Source organism: Larus michahellis, chromosome 3, assembly GCF_964199755.1.
Source record: "Larus michahellis chromosome 3, bLarMic1.1, whole genome shotgun sequence".
Lineage (NCBI taxonomy): Eukaryota > Metazoa > Chordata > Aves > Charadriiformes > Laridae > Larus > Larus michahellis.
This window is the reverse complement of record NC_133898.1, coordinates 85,736,753-85,755,447: the sequence shown is the minus strand read 5'-3', so window position 1 is coordinate 85,755,447 and position 18,695 is coordinate 85,736,753. Positions and strand designations below refer to the sequence as shown.

General features: G+C 36.1%; 1 protein-coding gene across 2 annotated transcripts in view; it reads right to left on the bottom strand.

The window, feature by feature from the left end:
• ASCC3 (activating signal cointegrator 1 complex subunit 3) overlaps positions 1–18,695 on the bottom strand; it is a 276,745-nt gene that overhangs the window by 167,736 nt on the left and 90,314 nt on the right. For both annotated transcript variants that reach the window (XM_074581044.1, XM_074581045.1), the window contains exon 11: positions 6,073–6,237. In XM_074581044.1, coding sequence (XP_074437145.1) covers positions 6,073–6,237 — 165 coding nt within the window. The remainder of the gene's footprint in view (positions 1–6,072; positions 6,238–18,695) is intronic.

The following is an 18,695-nucleotide window of genomic DNA, read 5'->3' as shown; positions in this document are numbered from 1 at the left end:
ATTAAGAGATTTGTATGCCCTGCACAGTGCCATGTCAGTCTTTCTTGAATGACAGAATGCCTCTTCATGCTATGCTTACTGTTTCTTTCGCAAACTAAGAAACAAAAAGAAATATGAACCCTTCTACAAATCAGTTTAACTGCGTTATCATATTATGAAAGAACATAAAACATAAGACAATCACTATTACCTTTTAAACTCCATGGATGTATCACAAAAATGGAAAAATGTTCACATATCAATAATAAAAAAATGACATACGGAATGACTTCCTGACATCACTTCCATGCAAAGTAATAGAAAAGCTTCTGAAGATTAATTCAAATATCTGATACATAACATTTTCCAAACAAATGGAGATTAGGTTTTGTTTTAAAAAAGTATGTTGTTTTAAAAAAGTAATTTTTACACAGCTACAAGGTTGCCAGAAAAGATAACAAGATAGACCTAGACTCATGTAAAGCATTAGACATACAGCTGTGCAACACACGTTTAAAAATAACATCACAGAATAGCCACAAAACACGTATTAAATTTATCACAAGTTGATGAACTGACAGATTTTAAAGAGAATGTATAATTGAAAAACAGCAATTAAAAAGAGATGCCTCTAATTGCTTTCTAAGCCCGACTCTATTCAATAATTTTATCCATGATATGAAGTAAATAAACAGTAACCCGTGACAAGAAGAGCAGGTGATTGGCAGAATTAATATAACTGATGTGCGTGTCAGCCATACAGATAAATCTAGGTTGATGGTCCCATTCAAACTAAATTTCCTTTAATTTAGCACATTCTAAAGCAGGCCACAGCTGCAAAATGAGACACTATTCTCAAGGAACATTCCTATAACAACAAGTGAAACCTGCAGCAACTATAAAGAGGTTTGTCTGAGGACTTAATGAACAAGCATCTGAATACAAGCTCCAAAGATGATGTGTTAGCAAATTGAGTACATGCAATTCTTAGAGGTATAAAAAGGATAGAACTGAGCAACAGGAGGAAAATGCTCTACCTCGGTATATACCACAACCAAAACTAATGCAAAAGTTCTATACCCAGTTTTGTTGACATATTTTAAAAATACAATCGCAAATGTAAGAAAGTTCAGCAAAAGAAGACCCACAACACTATAGTTGGAAACAAAAAAATTATTGTAGAAGGTTTCAGTAAGCTTGTTTGGTTTACCCTGTAATAGAAGATGCTGAGAAACTCTATTAGCCTATACAAGGAATATCAAAGAGACAAAAGACTAAGAGCAGTCGCTGAAGATGAGAAATGAAGAACGAAATGAAATGCCAATGCCACTATAGTCCCAAAAGACACATAGAGGAACTACAGCGGGCTACCATTAGAGACAACATATATAGACCTAATCAGCTCTTTCTAGGTCATTAGAGATCAGCCTTGAATTTTTTTATTTTTAGCTGCTCAAATTTTCTTAATCAAGAATGGGATTCCGAGCACCTACAAATTCCTAATTTGATAACAATTAGGTGTTTGGCATTGGGTGAGAAACCTCTGAACTTGTTTGCTTGCAATTGCTAGTAAGGAGGTAAGAGAGGGAAACAAAGTGACAGAAAAAAGAGGCAGAGGAGATAATAAGGAAGTAGAGATATTGGAAATGCATCCAGAGCAAGGAAAACTACATGATGGCTGAGAGGAAAAGGTTATTTATTCTTAAAGGTTATTATTCTTAAATAAGGTATTATGAGGAAAGAAAGCTCAGAAATGAAACATGAGAATTTCCAGGCGAAGGAGAAGAACTCCACTATCTCATGGTCACTACTGCCTTTGATCTTCACATCCCCAGTGAGCCCCTCCCTTGCTGGTGAGTATAAGGTACAGCAGAGCACCCCTCTGAACTGGATTGCTTACCTCCTGCTGTGTTGTCCCACCTATTACTTATCTAACAACTTTGTTGGTCTAATACAAAAATATAAAGCAACTAAAACTCAAATTTGAAGAATGAGACTGTGATGAGAACAATATTTATGTGTCTACGATGGGAGCTTCTGTTCCCCAAAATCTGAGAAATCTTTTACTATGGATTTTCTCTCACTTAATTTATCATTCACATAGTTGAGAGAAGGTATCAAAACTCATATATCACTCAAGTATAATAGTCAGTAGGCTTTTTGTGAAAAAATATCCATAACCAGCAAAGAAGTCATCAAAATCTCTGAATAATTATGACAAAATAATTCAGTGTCCTTTAAAAGCGGTCATGTTTTTGCTTTCAAGCTAATAAGCTTAGTAGATATTACAGAAGTGTGGAAAGTTTGATTAAAAAGTTTAAGCATTTCAGTTTTACGTCTGCATTATGCTCAAGACTAAAACTTTAAACATCAAAGTTATAAATTGGATTCAAAGAAGTTGTTTGATGTTATACCTGCAGTATATAACAGAGCTTAAAGCAATTTTCCCACCAAAACGTTAAGCAAAGTCAATTTAAATCACTTGCAAAAACATTCTCTAAAATTTGAAAAGTGCAAACATGCACGAATATGCTGTTCATTCTGCTATGAGTAAAAGTGTCAGCAATTCCAATATATATGCTCCTTCCAGGTTTAAAAACAACCTGATTTTAAAAAATGCCATAGGTTAAAATGAACATGTTAAAGTCTTACAGTAAGTGGTGTGACTCGGTGTTCATCCAGGTGAAAATACAACAAAAATTCAAGTATTTTGAGGTACAAATTAGGACAGACCTGCTAACGCATCAGGATATTCCTGTTTTGAGAATGTATTTGTATAGCTGTATTTGTACAGCACATGAATACACATTTCAAAACATTATTTTCTGGCATGGTTGTAGCTCCAAGTAGCTTGTTGAACACTAATTCTTAAAAAGACCAAAAAAAAATAATAATCCATTGTCTGTTAACTGTTATGCACCATCTAAGCAAAACAACCCTCACACACTCCAACAAAACAAGAGAGACACTTCTTCTATATGACAGGATACCAAGTCCTGCAAAATGTAAAAGCCACTACGTTATACATCCCGACTTGCACAGGAATCATGACATTGTCTCAGAAGATAGTCTCGTATACAAGCTACGGAAGTATCACCCAGATGAAACTATAGGTAGACCCCCTTACTGGAGCAGCTATCAGTGATTTATTGAAAGGCTGAAGCAGTATTCAAAGGAATTTATCACAGTTCTGTCCTAGAAGTGATACAAGAAATGACTGTTCCAGGTCAGACCAAAAATCCAACTACTTCAAGACAGTGTCTTTCACAGTGGCCAAAAGGGGCAGTACAGAAACTGGGAAAATGTCAATGATATTTGCCAGCAGAGCCCCGGTTACCACAGACCCCATTATGATCTAGTGACTATTAATCTGCAATGGATTTTTCTTTGAATTACTTGTTTAATCACTTTCTGAATCCCTCTGCTACAAATTAGGAAAAGAATAGTCAATATTTCCGATGTCTAAACCAGTTTACAAATCAGGTAATTGATTTCAGCAATTACTGCAGTGATGTAATTGACATAAGGATATTTTAGATTGATGTTGTCAGTGTTTTTTTTTTATTTTTATTTTTTTATTAATTTTTAAGAATTGAACAATTATTTTTACGTCCTGCGTGCATGAATATTGAATAAATATGGTATTTCTACATGTATAAATGAAAGTATGTTCTAGAACTACTTTCAGAAGGGCTGGAGAGGAGCTTAATGTTTCATACAGAATCATCGAAGTCGGAGGGACATTCTTCAGGGATGGGCTGAATATCCTGGGTTTAGTTCCTGCTCCAGGGACATTTATGAATGTGTATCAAAATGCATAACACAGAATTATCCACAGGGAACAGAACCAAAGAAATGTAACTAAATATTTTTTCTTTGCAAAACATCATTAAAACATTATCAGATATGATATTTTTACACTTAAAACATCTACAATAGTATTTTCACTTAACTCCAGTGAAATCCTTCTGAAATCAGAAAATGTATGTTACCTGTTTTAGTCATGAAATAAAAGTTCCAGTAATTTCATAATTAGTTACGGATGTATACTGCAAACTTCATAAAGCTATGCTTGCAGGCTCAGATGCTGCAGTATATAACATTTCAGTGTAATTTTTAAAACTAACCCTCTTATTATTTGTTTCTATATTAAAAAGGTAAAACAGTTGTACAAAACATCTCCTGTTTCTATGTCCCCAAGCTCTCTGAGATGTTTGCAATTCAAAATATTTTGGGCTGGAATTGTTCTCTATTGCATAATTCTAAATATTTCTACAAACAGTTTTGTCTTCTGTTTAACTGTAGAGTTTCTTTAATATCCTTTTATACTGTAATTTTTCCCTCGCTTCAACTACCTTCTTGTAAAGATTCATAAATAAGGTCTTTAGAAAGGTGGTGAGACAGTTAATTTCAAGATTTGTGTTTTGTTTTTCTTCCCAACTGTTTCACTTAAGGAAGGGTTACAAATGAGTAGCTTCAATTCCAGATGAGTCAAGCTCCAACTTGGTAGGTAAAACAAACCTTGAAATCCTAGAAGATTAAAGCACCCTAGAGAGCTATTTTTTAAACGAGTGTTGAAGCAAGATACTGCTATCTTACAATAAATGCACTAAGGGTAGGATTCAGTACCCAAGACATAATTGCCTCAGATTTTATATTCCTTAAGTTACCTGCACAGGCAGAAAAGAAAAGGATCTATGGGAGATTTGTGTCCAAATGAAGCAGAGACAGGATGCCAAGCTGCATAATGTAGGGCAGATAAAATGGCTCTAGAAGCCTACCTTACAAGTCTCACAAAACTTCGTGTTAAAAAATGAATGAGTCTTGCAATCTGCCATGAAGGCAATGACCATCATGGTCACTGCTAAAAGCTGAAATGCTTTATTTTAAAGACACCTGAAGAAAACAAGGTTATCAAAAACTTTTAAGAAAGAAAATAAAATATCAAAAAGGTTAAGCTTCAGTGCCCTTGAAGTAGTCTAAACTTTACAAAGCCCTCTCTCCCTAAAAACCTTTCCAAGTTTAACTTCTAAGGAATTATTACTTATGTTATTCTTTATACAGGAGCTTTAGACTTTCTGTACTGGATTACAGCAGACATCCATTTTATTCTGTTCTTAGAGGAGATGGAATTAGATGATTCAGCAAGCCTTAACAACGTTAGTGTAGAAGAAACTTACCAAGAAAAAAGCACTTTGAAAGCTAAAAGGCTTTAAATGTTTAACATGCTACAAACAAGAAGCATAACAATACCAACGGTGTTTATTTTTAATTTGTTACAGATTATTTGTATTGACATACTTTTGCATATAAGAAAAAGGAATGTCACTCCATCCTCTCCTTACCATTATTTGTTTATCCTAATTCCATCCTATTTATTCATCCCTAAATTCCATATTTTATTCTTATTGTAAATGCACATCTCACCATTGAGACCAATCTCATTTATTGTCTAACTCCAAATCCTTCTTTTGTATAAGACTTAAGACAAAAACCCCACACATTCACCCTTTTCTCCTTTTGGCATTTCAAATCTTGGCATTTAGAAAGTACCACTAAAGCATGGGGAAAAAAAAGTACCAACTATGCTAAAATAAAAATTACATAATATTTTTCTAGCAGTACTGAAAGTTTTACCTAGATTTAAGGCACCACTCTTAACTGAAAAAAAAAAAAATTCTCCTAGGAAAACTGCTAATTAAAAGTCAGCATTCCTGGTAAGAAAACACTTTCCATTTTGGTTATGTTAAAACACTAACCTGATTATTGTTCACTTAAAAATGTTTAATTTTGCCATTACTTGTACAGTAAGTAAATTAAGTAAATAAATCTTAAGTAAAGAAAGAAATAGCTCTGTAATAAATTATGCATCGTAGGAATCTGATAGTTGATATAATACAGAAGAGAAGGTAGAAGACAAAACCCTTTCTTCATTCTTAGGACTGAATAGCTATAAAATAAATTGGTATAAAAGCTATAAATCAAAATTCTGCCTAATCATTTTGATTTCAGTGTCTACCATTTCTCCTTTTACACGGATATCTATCCATTCTCAAACAAAATAAAATTCTTTTGAAGATTTTTTGCTCTTACCTGACGTAATGTACGTGCTACTATACTTTCGAGTACCGGTCCTCTGTCTTCATGCAACAGGTGAACTTCATCGAGAATCAAGAGTTTTACCAGCTGAGAGAGGGCTACATCACCAACACTTTTTCTTGTCACTACATCCCATTTCTCTGGAGTAGTCACAAGCATCTAGTAGAGCAGAAAAAAGAAATATTAAGCATTTAAAAAAAATAATCCAGAGAGTAAATGTAACTTAACAAACTTAACAAAGGTATCTTAAGTTTTACCTACTTTATATATGAGGCAGTCACAGTTTTCCGCATCTACATGTGTTGGATGGCCATTAGTAGGATTCAGTACGAAAAAACATACGGAAATATCAACTGATAACTTCAAACTACTCTGCAGCATTTGTATACATTTTCCACATTAAACCAACTAAGCAGCTATCCAGAATCGACTCCTTATATAAACGTGTGGGTCACTGAATGTATGTGTCCCACTAAAAATCATCTGTGATAAAAAATTTCTAACCTTCACCACAGCACAGTAAACAGTTAAGACCCCCCCCTTATACCTACGCTTGAGCTGATAGTTCCTAGGTCCCTATGAAATGCTTTCTCCCTAAGGCATACTTTCAAGTTGTACATTTTGATACCTTGATCCTTGCACTGGTAAAACAGATCTAACAACTTCCACCAGTCCTGGAAAAGGTAACTTCCAAGCCTTATTGTTTCATGTGAATACGCCCGTCCCTTTTATGGTGCCATTTCTGGCACGCTCTTGCAATGGCTTCTCTTTTTGCATAAATCCCTAAGTAACAGACTATCAGACAGATAAAACTGAGGTACATTCAATCTCCAATTGCCAAACAACTGCAGTACCCTCCATTCTCCACAATGACAACATATTCAGCAGTCACTTCACGTGACCTTAACACACGAATTCAAGAAAGTAGCATTTTTAAATCAGATATAAAGTGGTCACTCTAAAGAGAGCATCTCACTCCTCTCCCCAAAAAATTCTCAGCAGCTGTTTCAAATAGAAATAGAAATGCTGGTTTCTCATATACTATTCCATAAAAATAATTTCCTATTTAAGTGCCAACCGCTATGTATAAAACCCCCATAGAACTGAATCTTACGCGCTGAATCATAGAATCATAGAATCATAGAATCATAGGGTTGGAAGGGACCTCTGGAGATCATCTAGTTCAACCCCCCTGCCAGAGCAGGGTCACCTAGAGCAGGTTACACAGGAACATGTCCAGGCAGGTTTTGAATGTCTCCAGAGTTGGAGACTCCACCACCTCTCTGGGCAGCCTGTTCCAGTGCTCTGTCACCCTCAGGGTAAAGAAGTTCCTCCTCATGTTTAGGTGGAACTTCCTATGTCCAAGTTTGTGCCCATTGCCTCTTGTCCTGTCCCCGGGCACCACTGAAAAGAGCCTGGCCCCATCCTCCTGACACCCACCCTTTAAGTATTTATAAGCGTTGATAAGGTCACCCCTCAGCCGTCTTTTTTCCAGACTGAAGAGACCAAAAGCCTCCAAGTTACGACTATGATTTAAGGACAATTAATTATTTCCTATTCATAACAAATTTAATGAGTCACTATCTATCAAAGCTTGAGGTTTCTGGGACAGGCACAAAGCTTACCTTAAAGTCTCACTTATTTCACAAAAAAAGAACTTATAACTATTAAAACACGGGGAGTCCAGAACTGGACATAGTACTCCAGGTGTGGCCCCAGTGGTGCTGAGTAGAGGGAAAGGATCACCTCCCTCAGCCTGTTGGCAACACTTTGTCTAATGCAGCAAGGGCACATTGCTGGTTCTTGTTCAACTTGGTGTCCGCCGAGAGCCCCAGGTCCTTTTCTGCCAAGCTGCTTTCCAGTTGGTCAGCCCCCAACATATATTGGTGCATGGCGTTATTCCTCCCCAGGGGCAGCACTTTGCACTTGCCTTTGTTGAACTTCCTGAGGTTCCTGTCAGGCCATTTCTCCAGCCTGTCACGGTCCCTCTGGATGGCAGCACAATCCTCTGGTGCACCAGCCACTCCTCCCAGTTTGGTGTCATCAGCAAACTTGCTGAGGGTACACTCCGTCCCATCATTCAGATCATTAATGAAGATGATGAACAAGACTGGATGCAGTATTAACCGCTGGGGCACGTGGCTAGTCACTGGCTCTCCAACTAAACTTTGCATCACTGATCACCACCCTCTGGGCCCAGCCATTCGGCCAGTTTCAATCCACCTCACTGTCTGCTCAGCCAGCCCATACTTCAACAGCTTCTTTATGAGGATCTTATGGGAGACAGTGTCAAAGGCCTTACTGAAGGTAAAGTGGGTAGACAATACCCACTGCTCTCCCCTCATTTACCTGGCCAGTCATTTCATCATAGAAATTTATCAAGCTGGTCAAACATAACTTCCCCTTGGTGAAGCCAAGCTGACTACTCATTATATGATTTTCTTGACTTTCATGTGCCTGGAAATTGTTTCCAGGATTACCGGCTCCACTACCTTCCCAAGTTTCCTGTCCTGTGTAACCAGGTCCCCTGTCTCATTCAGCAATAGGCCCATGTTTTCCTTAGTCTTGCTTTTGTCGCCTATCTTTTTGTCTTTGACATCCCCAACCAGATTAAATTCTAATTGGCCTTCAGGTTTCCTAACTTCATCCCTGGATGCTCAGACAATGTCTCTGGTCTCTGTACTCCTCCCAGGTTACCTGTCCTTGCTCCTACTCTCAGTATGTTTCTTTTTTGTGTTTGAGATTGGCCAGGAGCAACTTGGTCATCCATGCAGGCCTCTTGGCTTTTTTGTCTGACTTCCTATTCTTTGGGATGGATTGCTCTTGAGCTTGGGAGAGGTCATCCTTGCATATTAACCAGCTTTCTTGGGCCTCTCTTCCCTCCAGCACCTTATCACATGGGACTCTTCCAAGTAGATCTCTGAAGAGGACAAAGTCTGCTGTCCTGAAGTCCAGGGTTGTGAGCTTGCTTTTTGCCCTGTTTCTTTCCCTCAGGATCCTGAACCCCACCATCTCATGGTTGCCACTATCAAGTTTGCCTTTGATCTTCACTTCCCCAATGAGGCTCTCCTTGTTGGTGAGTATGAGGTACAGCAGAGCACCTCTCCTCATTGGTTCCTCTATTACCTGGAGGAGGAGGTTCTCAGCAATGCACTCCAGGAATTTCCTGGATGGCTTACCTCCTGCTGTGTTTCTTTCAAAGTATTAGAAAAAAAAAATTGTATCTTACAAAACACATGCATTTATGAATACTTTTTTCTTCACTCGATTTTCACAAGATATATCCTGGCAACATTTATTTATTCTCCCCGGAGAAAAAATTTTCCCTGCACTGCCTCACAATATTGTTTCAGTCCAACTGTTTTACCATCAGAATATATCAGTCTTTACTAATTACCAAGAATTACTCCTGAAGAGACTTTTTGATATTACAGAAAAAGATGTTCCTGTCCTGCAATATTTAAAACTTAACACATGAAAGACTCACCGAGTCACTAATATCACTGAGAGAATGGTGGGGTGTGTGGTGTTTCTACGTTTTGTTAAAATATTACTAGGAGCATTTTGTTAGCAAATACAGATTTTTCAAATGCCTGTACTCCTACAAAATAGTAGGTGTAAAAATGCATGACCATAATTTATGAACTGAATTGTAACACTACTACAGATGCAACTGTTATCACTTTAAAATGAGCCATGTCAACCACAAAAAATTAGCAGCTGTACTTCCACAGAACATTAATTAGCAAACAGTCAGGAAATATATTTAGCAATGCATATTAAGACTTTAAGGTGTGAAATACTACAAATGCAAGCTACTTAACTAATTTGCTAAATCTAAATTGGCAATGTTCAGATCACATTTTTTTTTTTTTAAATGTCAGTCATGTTATCAGGATATATATTTAAAATGGTATCATTAATTTCTCTGTTTCTGAGTGATGACTAAATATTCATTATAATGGTCATTTACTTTGATCTTATTTTAAAACAGCAATGTTATTCAAAGTAATGACCTGAATTAAAAGCTATACTTGATATAGTGTCTCATTTAGGAAGACCAGAGCTATCCAGAGAACGTCTTGCCAGAAAATATGATTGGTTCTTATATTTATTTTGCGAATAGAAATTACAGCTGAAAAAAAATTCCACCAAAAAGCCCCAAACAAATGAGCTTTGTAGTCTCAAACCATAAATTGAATTCAAATGTATAAAGCGCTAATTAAAAATATCAGCTAAAAGAAAATGTTGACTATCAGCAAATGTTAACAAAGATACAGATTATTTTTTCAATTAAAATAATAAACAAAGCAGCGTTATGATCTGCCTCACAATTAGTTTTAAATGCGGTAGTGGCATTTCTTTTTATAATTCATTTTCAGAGACAAGGTATTTTATACGCAAAGTTATAAATTCAAAACTCAGATGCAGCCAAAGGATTCTGCTTTCTGTTTGGGGGCAAGGGAAGGACGCAATAACCAAGTCTTGAAACATCTTTTTAATATTTTCTTTTTTCACATTGACTTGAGTTATCAGCACACTGAGAAGCGTGTTCATTTATATTGCTATTTCACCACTTCACCTCTTTCAGTATTGAAATAGCTAGAAAATAAAGTGTCACATTTGCTTAATGAACTGCAACTCATGCAAGACATTCCAATCTGTTTTTTGTATTAGGGTATGGCTGAATAGAAATGGGTTAACTGTCAATATTTTTACTGTCAACTTAAATTTCTCTCCACACATACAGTTCTCCTTTTCTAGAAATGGGTTAACTGTCAATATTTTTACTGTCAACTTAAATTTCTCTCCACACATACAGTTCTCCTTTTCCCATGCTTTTTGGATTATCATTAGTAACTATTCCACACCGACTTTTTTTACTGGGGAAAACATGGGCTTATCACAAAGTCCTCTGCCTTAGATGAGGACTGCTGCTCATTTTCACTTTTATACCAAAAAAAGATAACAGTTTTTAAAAAAATAAAAATAAATCTTTCAACTCAAAATTATTTAATTTAGCTTTGGGGTTATGTAACACATCCCTACATTACTTTACATAATGTTCATGTAGGAACGCAAACAAGTAAGTCTAATGACTTCACTTTGAAAAATGAAGTCAAAAGGGCTGACACTACCTGATAGTTTTAACGTCAATTAACAAAATTCTGAGTGACTGTGAAAATGCATTTTTCTATAATTGCACGATTTGCTAACTATTTTTGTCAGTTTCTCTTCAGTCCCCTCAGAAGCCAGACTTTACGGTAAGAGGAAGTTACATTTTCACCATAGTTTCAGAAGATCAACACGCTGAAAAATGCTGGGGTTTTTGTTGTCTTTTAGGCTTTTTCTTAGTCTGAAAACACTTCCGGTCTTACTGAAATCAAATGACCTTCCATTGATTTCTTAGAGTCCAACATTAATTTCTAGCAGTTGGCACAGCCTGCAGGTTTACCTTTTCAATAGCTCACTTGCAATCCTTTGAGGTTTTTTCTGCTTTAAGTTCTCCCAAACACATCTTGCACATAACTAGCACCTGATTTCTGCTTGAATAATTTGTGCACACACTCTGAGGCTAGTAGAAGTATGGCAGTCCTCTCAAATGCACACTCCCACAGGTCAAATGCACATATGAAAATATTTCAGAACAAGCTACATTGAATGTTTAGTTATAACATCCCATACTACAAAATTCACTGCTTTTAAGTTCCTCAAGACCATTTTCACAGTTTTCCTCTCGTTAGCCACTTCAGCCCCCAAGTATGTCTGACACTTATCTGACCTTTTGTCCCTTTCATACATACAACAATAAAACAAAACTAAGAAAAAACCACAACAGATAACTTCCCATTACTGTGATTTCCAGAAAACAATTAGAAAAGACCTAGATCATTCTTACTATCTGCCAGATATTGTCAAACCAAAATGTATAAAGAACTGCCTGACTCAAACGTCAGGTTAAACATCAACCGAGGTGACTGGAGAAAGGGACTGGTGTTCCATATTTGTTTTAAACAACATACCATTCCAATTACAAAAAGAGGGAGAACAGTTGGCTGTGAATCATCAGGTTAGTAAACTAAATTTTCCCTGTCCCATTATCTTAGAAGTGGATTCTCAAAATAGTCTACCTTATATGTGTTCAAACCTTTCTAGAAGATAAGGCATCATTAGTGAAGTAGGCATGCATGGCAAATTTTAAAGATATTCTCATTTTGGGTCTTTGCTTTATCAGACCTGATAACAAACTAAATTTTGTGACTGACAATGGGTTTATAGAAGTTTGCACATTGTGATTGAGTAGACACCCTACAAGCCAAATCGTACCTTTGGCAATTTCTCTTCCAACAGGTTTTTAAAAGTTTTTATTCCTGATGTACAGATAAACAGAATTCAACTATTATTTAAATACAATACTTTTGAATGAATTAATGAAATTATTACAAAGGAAAGACATTCTTAAATTTCTTATGGCAGAGATTATATGGACCTTCCCGAGAATAAAAAAGAAACATTCCCAAAAAACAGCAGGAACAGAAGATTGAAAACTAGTCTGCTATAATCAACCCCATTCAGAAAGTAGATCTTGCTGCCAGTGAGCTGTTCAATAAAATAATCTTTACAAAATGAATGAGTAAAGTCTTTTCCAGAACTACAAAGCTGCTATCAACCATTAGATTTTAACTCCAAATAAAGAATTGCCAATCTTACGGGCACTAGAATTAGCCAGTAAAACAATCCCAGAGGACAAATCTGAATTGAATTGATGAATTAAAAAGCTCTGAATATAAAAGTAACCAAGATGGGAAAAGGTGTACAAAAATTCTGAAGGACTAAAACAGAGGATGCACAAAACAAAATCTTTTGAGAAAAATCTCTTATAACTGCACAAATAGAGCAGTCGCTCCACCTCCCAAACACTTCACTAATCTTCAGCTTAGCATTCACTTGTGTTTTAATTTTTCTGCTACTGTGTTCACAAATGAGTTATTAGAATTACTTCTTTACGTACCGTGTTTCCCAGAATCATGGTAACTGAAAATGTTTGATTTTTCTTTTTTCTTTTTTAAATTTTTTAAAATTTTGTAGTAGTCTTATGCAAACGTTAGGCCGGGAACTGTTAGAGATGACAAGCCAGTGTGCAACTGTATGTGGAAGTTTTCACAGAAGGTAGGGAAAACATCTTTTTTGGGAATTTTTCAGAGAAGCAGCAAATATCTGTCATCAGGAATAACAACCACTATTAAGAGTGGTCAATCTTAACATTTAGCCATGACCATTATTTAAAAGAACCAACCACAGCAACAGACTTCATTGTCATCTAGGCAGGAACAGTTAAGTTCTCTGCTATGGTACACAAAATTTTTCTACTACAACACACCTCCAGCTCAGCATAGATTCCATAAAATCATCATCTTGTAGGGCTATAAGAACCTTACTACACAGGTTCTTATACTGCACTAATAAATGCAGTAAGCAAGTCCTTTCTAGTAAAGCATTACACTAATATTCTCTATCACTTGTTTACCCACGTGCCCTGCGCGTGAGCACATCGTATTTTAATATGGGCTTACGTAGCTTGCTCTAACATAAAAGGTAGAAAAGTACCTTGTACTTAGACTGGATAGTGTTGATATTCTGAGCATTGGCACTATTGCTGAAATAAGCCTGCACCCTGCCATACTGTAAGCAGAGCAGTAGTAATACGGACCAACACGCAGTTTCAACACCTTTCCTTAATATAGAACATAAAAATGTATGCCTTTATTATATCAGAATTGTGAAAATATGTATAATGGTAAACACACATACTTTCAAACATTTGATCTGTAACTTTGAATTCATATTATTGTATATACTGGGCATTAATATCTATCATTTTTTCTAGAAAGAAACTGCAGAATAATCTCAAGATTATAATGAACAAATCCAGAGGCCTCCGCATGGGGAAAATGCTGTGGATGTCAAATGATCACAATAATAAAGCTTGTTCGTTACGGGAAGTTTCCAAAATGAAATTATCTTCCCAAAGTTGGATCGAGATCCACAAAAATTTCATGACCACATGTCATCGTACCCTTGCAGCACAACAGAGACATTTTCCTATTTAGCGTACTTATATGAAAGCACTACTTCCTTTTTGCTTTGAAATCATCGGAATAGCTGCTAAATAAACAGCAAATACTCAATTTATGTTATCTTTCTCTTTGAAGTGCATAATATTGTTTCTCAAAGCATTGATTAAATCAACAAGAAATACACACTTCCACTGTAATTTCATTAACAGCCATTTCTTTTTCATTTTGCAGTAACATTTCTTCGTACCTTTCCCACTTCCTATTAAGTAACCCTCCTATTATTTCAGTAACCTTAGGAAAAAGAAAATCAAATCTTATAATAACCACCCGATGCCTGTGGCATTGTGAGCATTTGTCCTCTAAAGCCTTGCTACTGGTCTTCTCTCTCCTTCTCCCACTTCTTTACACACATCTATAATTTCCCCTCGCACACTTGAAAACAGCATTTAAGAATATGTGGCTGATCCTACAGCAAAATTTGCTCAGTCACAGCCAGCACTGCTCATCTTCTGACAGCTTTTTGGCAAAGGGACATGGGCAAACTACACAGTTTACTCTATTCATGCTATAACTGTTTATCTTGGTGCTTTGTTCTGGCAGAAAATTCAGTGCAAGAGCTTTACTTGTGCAGAAACACAACTCCACACAACTCCAGACATCCACCCAGAGCAGCCTCTCATTGGAATGCAGCATATTTTGCAATTCTATAGGGAGAGCTGCTATGCTGAGGCTTTGTACAATTTGGAAATATTTCCCTTCTAATCAGTAATGCTTTGGAGCTTCTCACAAATTTTAATATTAGATACGTGATATCACACCCCATGAGGGACACTTTACCACTTTGGCACTCTCTGAGGTAAAACTTAATCAAAATATGTTACACGAGCAGCAGCCTGCAAGTCACTTTCATAATGCTGTTTTTATTCCTCTTTTTATTGCACTCTTACTCTGTATGATTTATTCAAGCATTTCACAAAACCTCATGTGAGCTGGGGCTCAGGCAGAGAGTGAGAGAATAAACCTATAGAAAGTAAAACAGAGGGTAGTAATGCAAAACAAGAATTCGAGGCAGGAAGGTAGGAAGTAATAAATAATGAATAGAAATGTTTTGTTTTTCATAAATCAGAGACAACCATTTGATGCTGTGTTTTACACCGTTAAAAAAGAATTATGTCTCCAGTAAAGCAGGCTCCTTACAGTACAAAGATGTGCAGATGAGCAGTATGCCCATTTGGGTGAATAGATGATGCTATACCAAATCTTAGCATGTATTTGTGGTCTAAAGTAATGGCAATATAGGATCACATATAAATATATACAAATATAAAAGCACCTTAGAAAGATTCAATAATAAAACTATACTTATAAAAGTATCTTCATAAAAGATTGATATTTTCATGTTAGACTTACAGAGGTGCATTATATTGGTGCATATTAGCAGCAATTAGTAAGCCACCAAAGCTAACACCGGTAATCAATCAACAACAGGTCTAGAAATCAACAAGGGAACAACAGAAATTGTAACAGCTGCCATTCAGAACTCATTAAAACAACAAATGAATTTTTAACTGAAGAAACACAACTTTGTTATGTTTTATTTTTAACTTAATCCTAGGAATTCACGGTGATTTAGTTCCTTTACAGAAGCCAGTGAATCCACCTAATGAAAAGGCAACTGATTCACAATGTATCAGCACCCCTCCTTAGCACAGCAAGATACTTAGGACACATCTAACACGTCCTATTGAACTGATTTTTTTTCAACGTTGTTTTATTTGTTGTATACTCAGTTTCACAGTTATGATGAACAGATTTAAGTTTGTACGTTAAGATTTAAAATTTTATGCTTCCAGCACAGTCGTGGATGTCCCAGTGATTACAAGTGGATGTCCCAGTGATTACAAAATTCATTTAGAAGTTCCAACGCAACTTTTAAACCTCAATACAACGGACTCTGTCAGAGTCAAAATAAACCGGAATCAAACCCAGTACACTCAGTCAGGCTGATGAATCAGATAGAAGAATTCCTTTTTGTTGCTGCTGTGAAAGCACTGAAGTTTTTTATATTCTTACTAAAAGAATATAAAGCTTTACATGTGTAGTAGTTACATTAATCTGAGGAGAAACTATGGAAAATAATATACATTAGGATCACAATAGCTGTACTGAGGAGTAATATGATAAGAGCACCTGCTCTCTATTTTTTTTCCTAGGGAAAAACTGTTTGGAGTCAGTACAAATCTTATTTTAATAACCATAGTGAGAAAGAACAGCTTGCACGCTTTGTGAAATTTAGCTCTTATACTGTAAAATATAAAATTAGCCACTCAGCCTTCAAGTTTAAGTAATGATCTAAATGTTTTAAAGGACTTTGATCCAAAACATTACCCTCTTTTCCTCTGTGCTCTTAATCAGTTCACTAATTATAGTTATACTAACCTCTGATATACTACTGTCAGCTCTGATTGATGCCAATAGCTCCCTTAATCAGATCTGACAACTTTCAGCAAGCGTCTGTCTCTTGAGACACTGCATCCAGCCTGCTTGCTTTCAAATCTTCCCAGCCTTATTTTGCATTTTCTTCTCTCCCAGCCCCTTTTTCATATAGAACAGTAGAATAACAACAAAACATGAGTGTAGAGTGTTTTTGTATATGTTTCTAAACATCATTATAGCAATATTTGGGCTAAAGTTGATAGTTTGTTTACTGGGTAAGAATTTACAAGGAAAAACTAAGTACAAGAACAATTTTTGGAAATAGATTTATCTTTCTGAGAAATGAAATATTATCCACTTGGTTGGTGCGTTTTTTGTTTGCTTGTTTTCCTTTTTCTTTTTTCTCTCAAAGTTGCAATGAAAAGGGTTTCAAAGTCATTCCTCCTCTGTTCTACAGGGAAACTTTAGGCTTGGGTTGCCCAGCTTCAGGAGACAAAGATAAAAGACTACCTCAGCTACCAGTTTTTCCACTGTATTTATACTGGCACTCTTTTAAAGCTCATCATGATGTCCTGGACATCTCAGTAACTGTAAATATAAAAAGTTTAGAATAACTTTTGTTGACATAATTATAACCATTTGTTTATTTATTTTTATTTTAAGATTAGCCAGTGTAGGGGGAGAGAGTTTGTGTTCCTTTTCCTGGTACTTGAAAAAAATCGGAGATGAAAAACCTATTCTCTGGAACACAGGGATAACTTTTTCTCTAAAGGTGAGGAACTGTTTTTCAAGAAGCAGTTGTTCCTGATCAGGTTTTTCCCCCTCTGTTCTGCTCCGGTAAAGCATTACCCCACGATGTGGTTTAACACAATATTATGTGAAAAAAGACCAGACTGCAAATTTTGTGACACCTGTTCACAAAACGACAACCCAAACACCAATTCATTTGCTTTCATGCAGATGTGATTTCGTGAAATTTGCTTTCAAGTCTACACTCCAGAGAAAATTATGTATGCTAGCGTTAATGATAACCAGTGTTGAAGGTGATTGCAACAGACCTACTGTATGATTGTCAGATTTATATTCTCCAGCTCTATTAACTAAAAACTAGCACACCCTTTGGATTTAAGCAGGATACTTTAAGCAGCACTCAGAAGAAACACCAACAGTTCGCTGTTGTAATGAAAGGATCAAATCAAATCGAGTTCCATGGGAATCTATCCACCTCAATACTATTGCATATTTTCATCAATAATACTAATGACAGACTAAAGATTATACTCACTAAACTTTCAATTGATGTTATGCTGCACGGAGCCGTAAATGCATTGGAGGATGGAGTAAGAATTTAAAAATGCCTTAATAACTTAAAGAACAGATGCATTAGTGGATGACAGTCAGTAACACAATTTCAAGATTCTACACGTGGATGCGATTCATCTTGCCTATCTTACCCACTAATTTAGAAATTCACCATCTAAACTAGTTGTCTAGAGTTCCTCTAGCCGGTTCAATTCATTGGTCTTAATACAAATCAGCTTTAGAAGTCTTTTCTCTTTAGTGGTCTCCTTATAAGTCTGTGCAACTAGTTTAGACTAGTTGCCTAACTTTTACATGGCTAAAGCCAAAATAGATTAATCTGATCCTTAGGAATAATTATCTCAACAAGTATAGGATGTAAAACAACTGGCAAGACAGTAGCTGGACAGGGAAAAGAGAAAGAGCAGATCAGTCTGCACATGAACCAAAACTGCTATGCTGTTTCAAAATATGAAACGTTGGAACAGAAAGGCTGTTATTTGGACATGCTAAATAAACCTTCCACTCAGCTCAGCAGCAGTTTGACCTTGGGGCAATACATTATGTTTTGGGCAACTTAATTCAAGAAGTGCAAACCAACTGAGAGTCCAGAAGTGAAAAACGAGAATGACTAAACATAAACGAAGCATGACCTTTATGAAAAGTTTAAATGAATCGATGCTTAGGCTAAATAAACGTGGCTGAATAGAGATAACTACAACTACAAGAGTCTTCAAAAAGCAAATGGCAGTGGATGGGGAAGACAGACATTCGGGTAAGGAAAGCAGTAATAACATTTGAGCA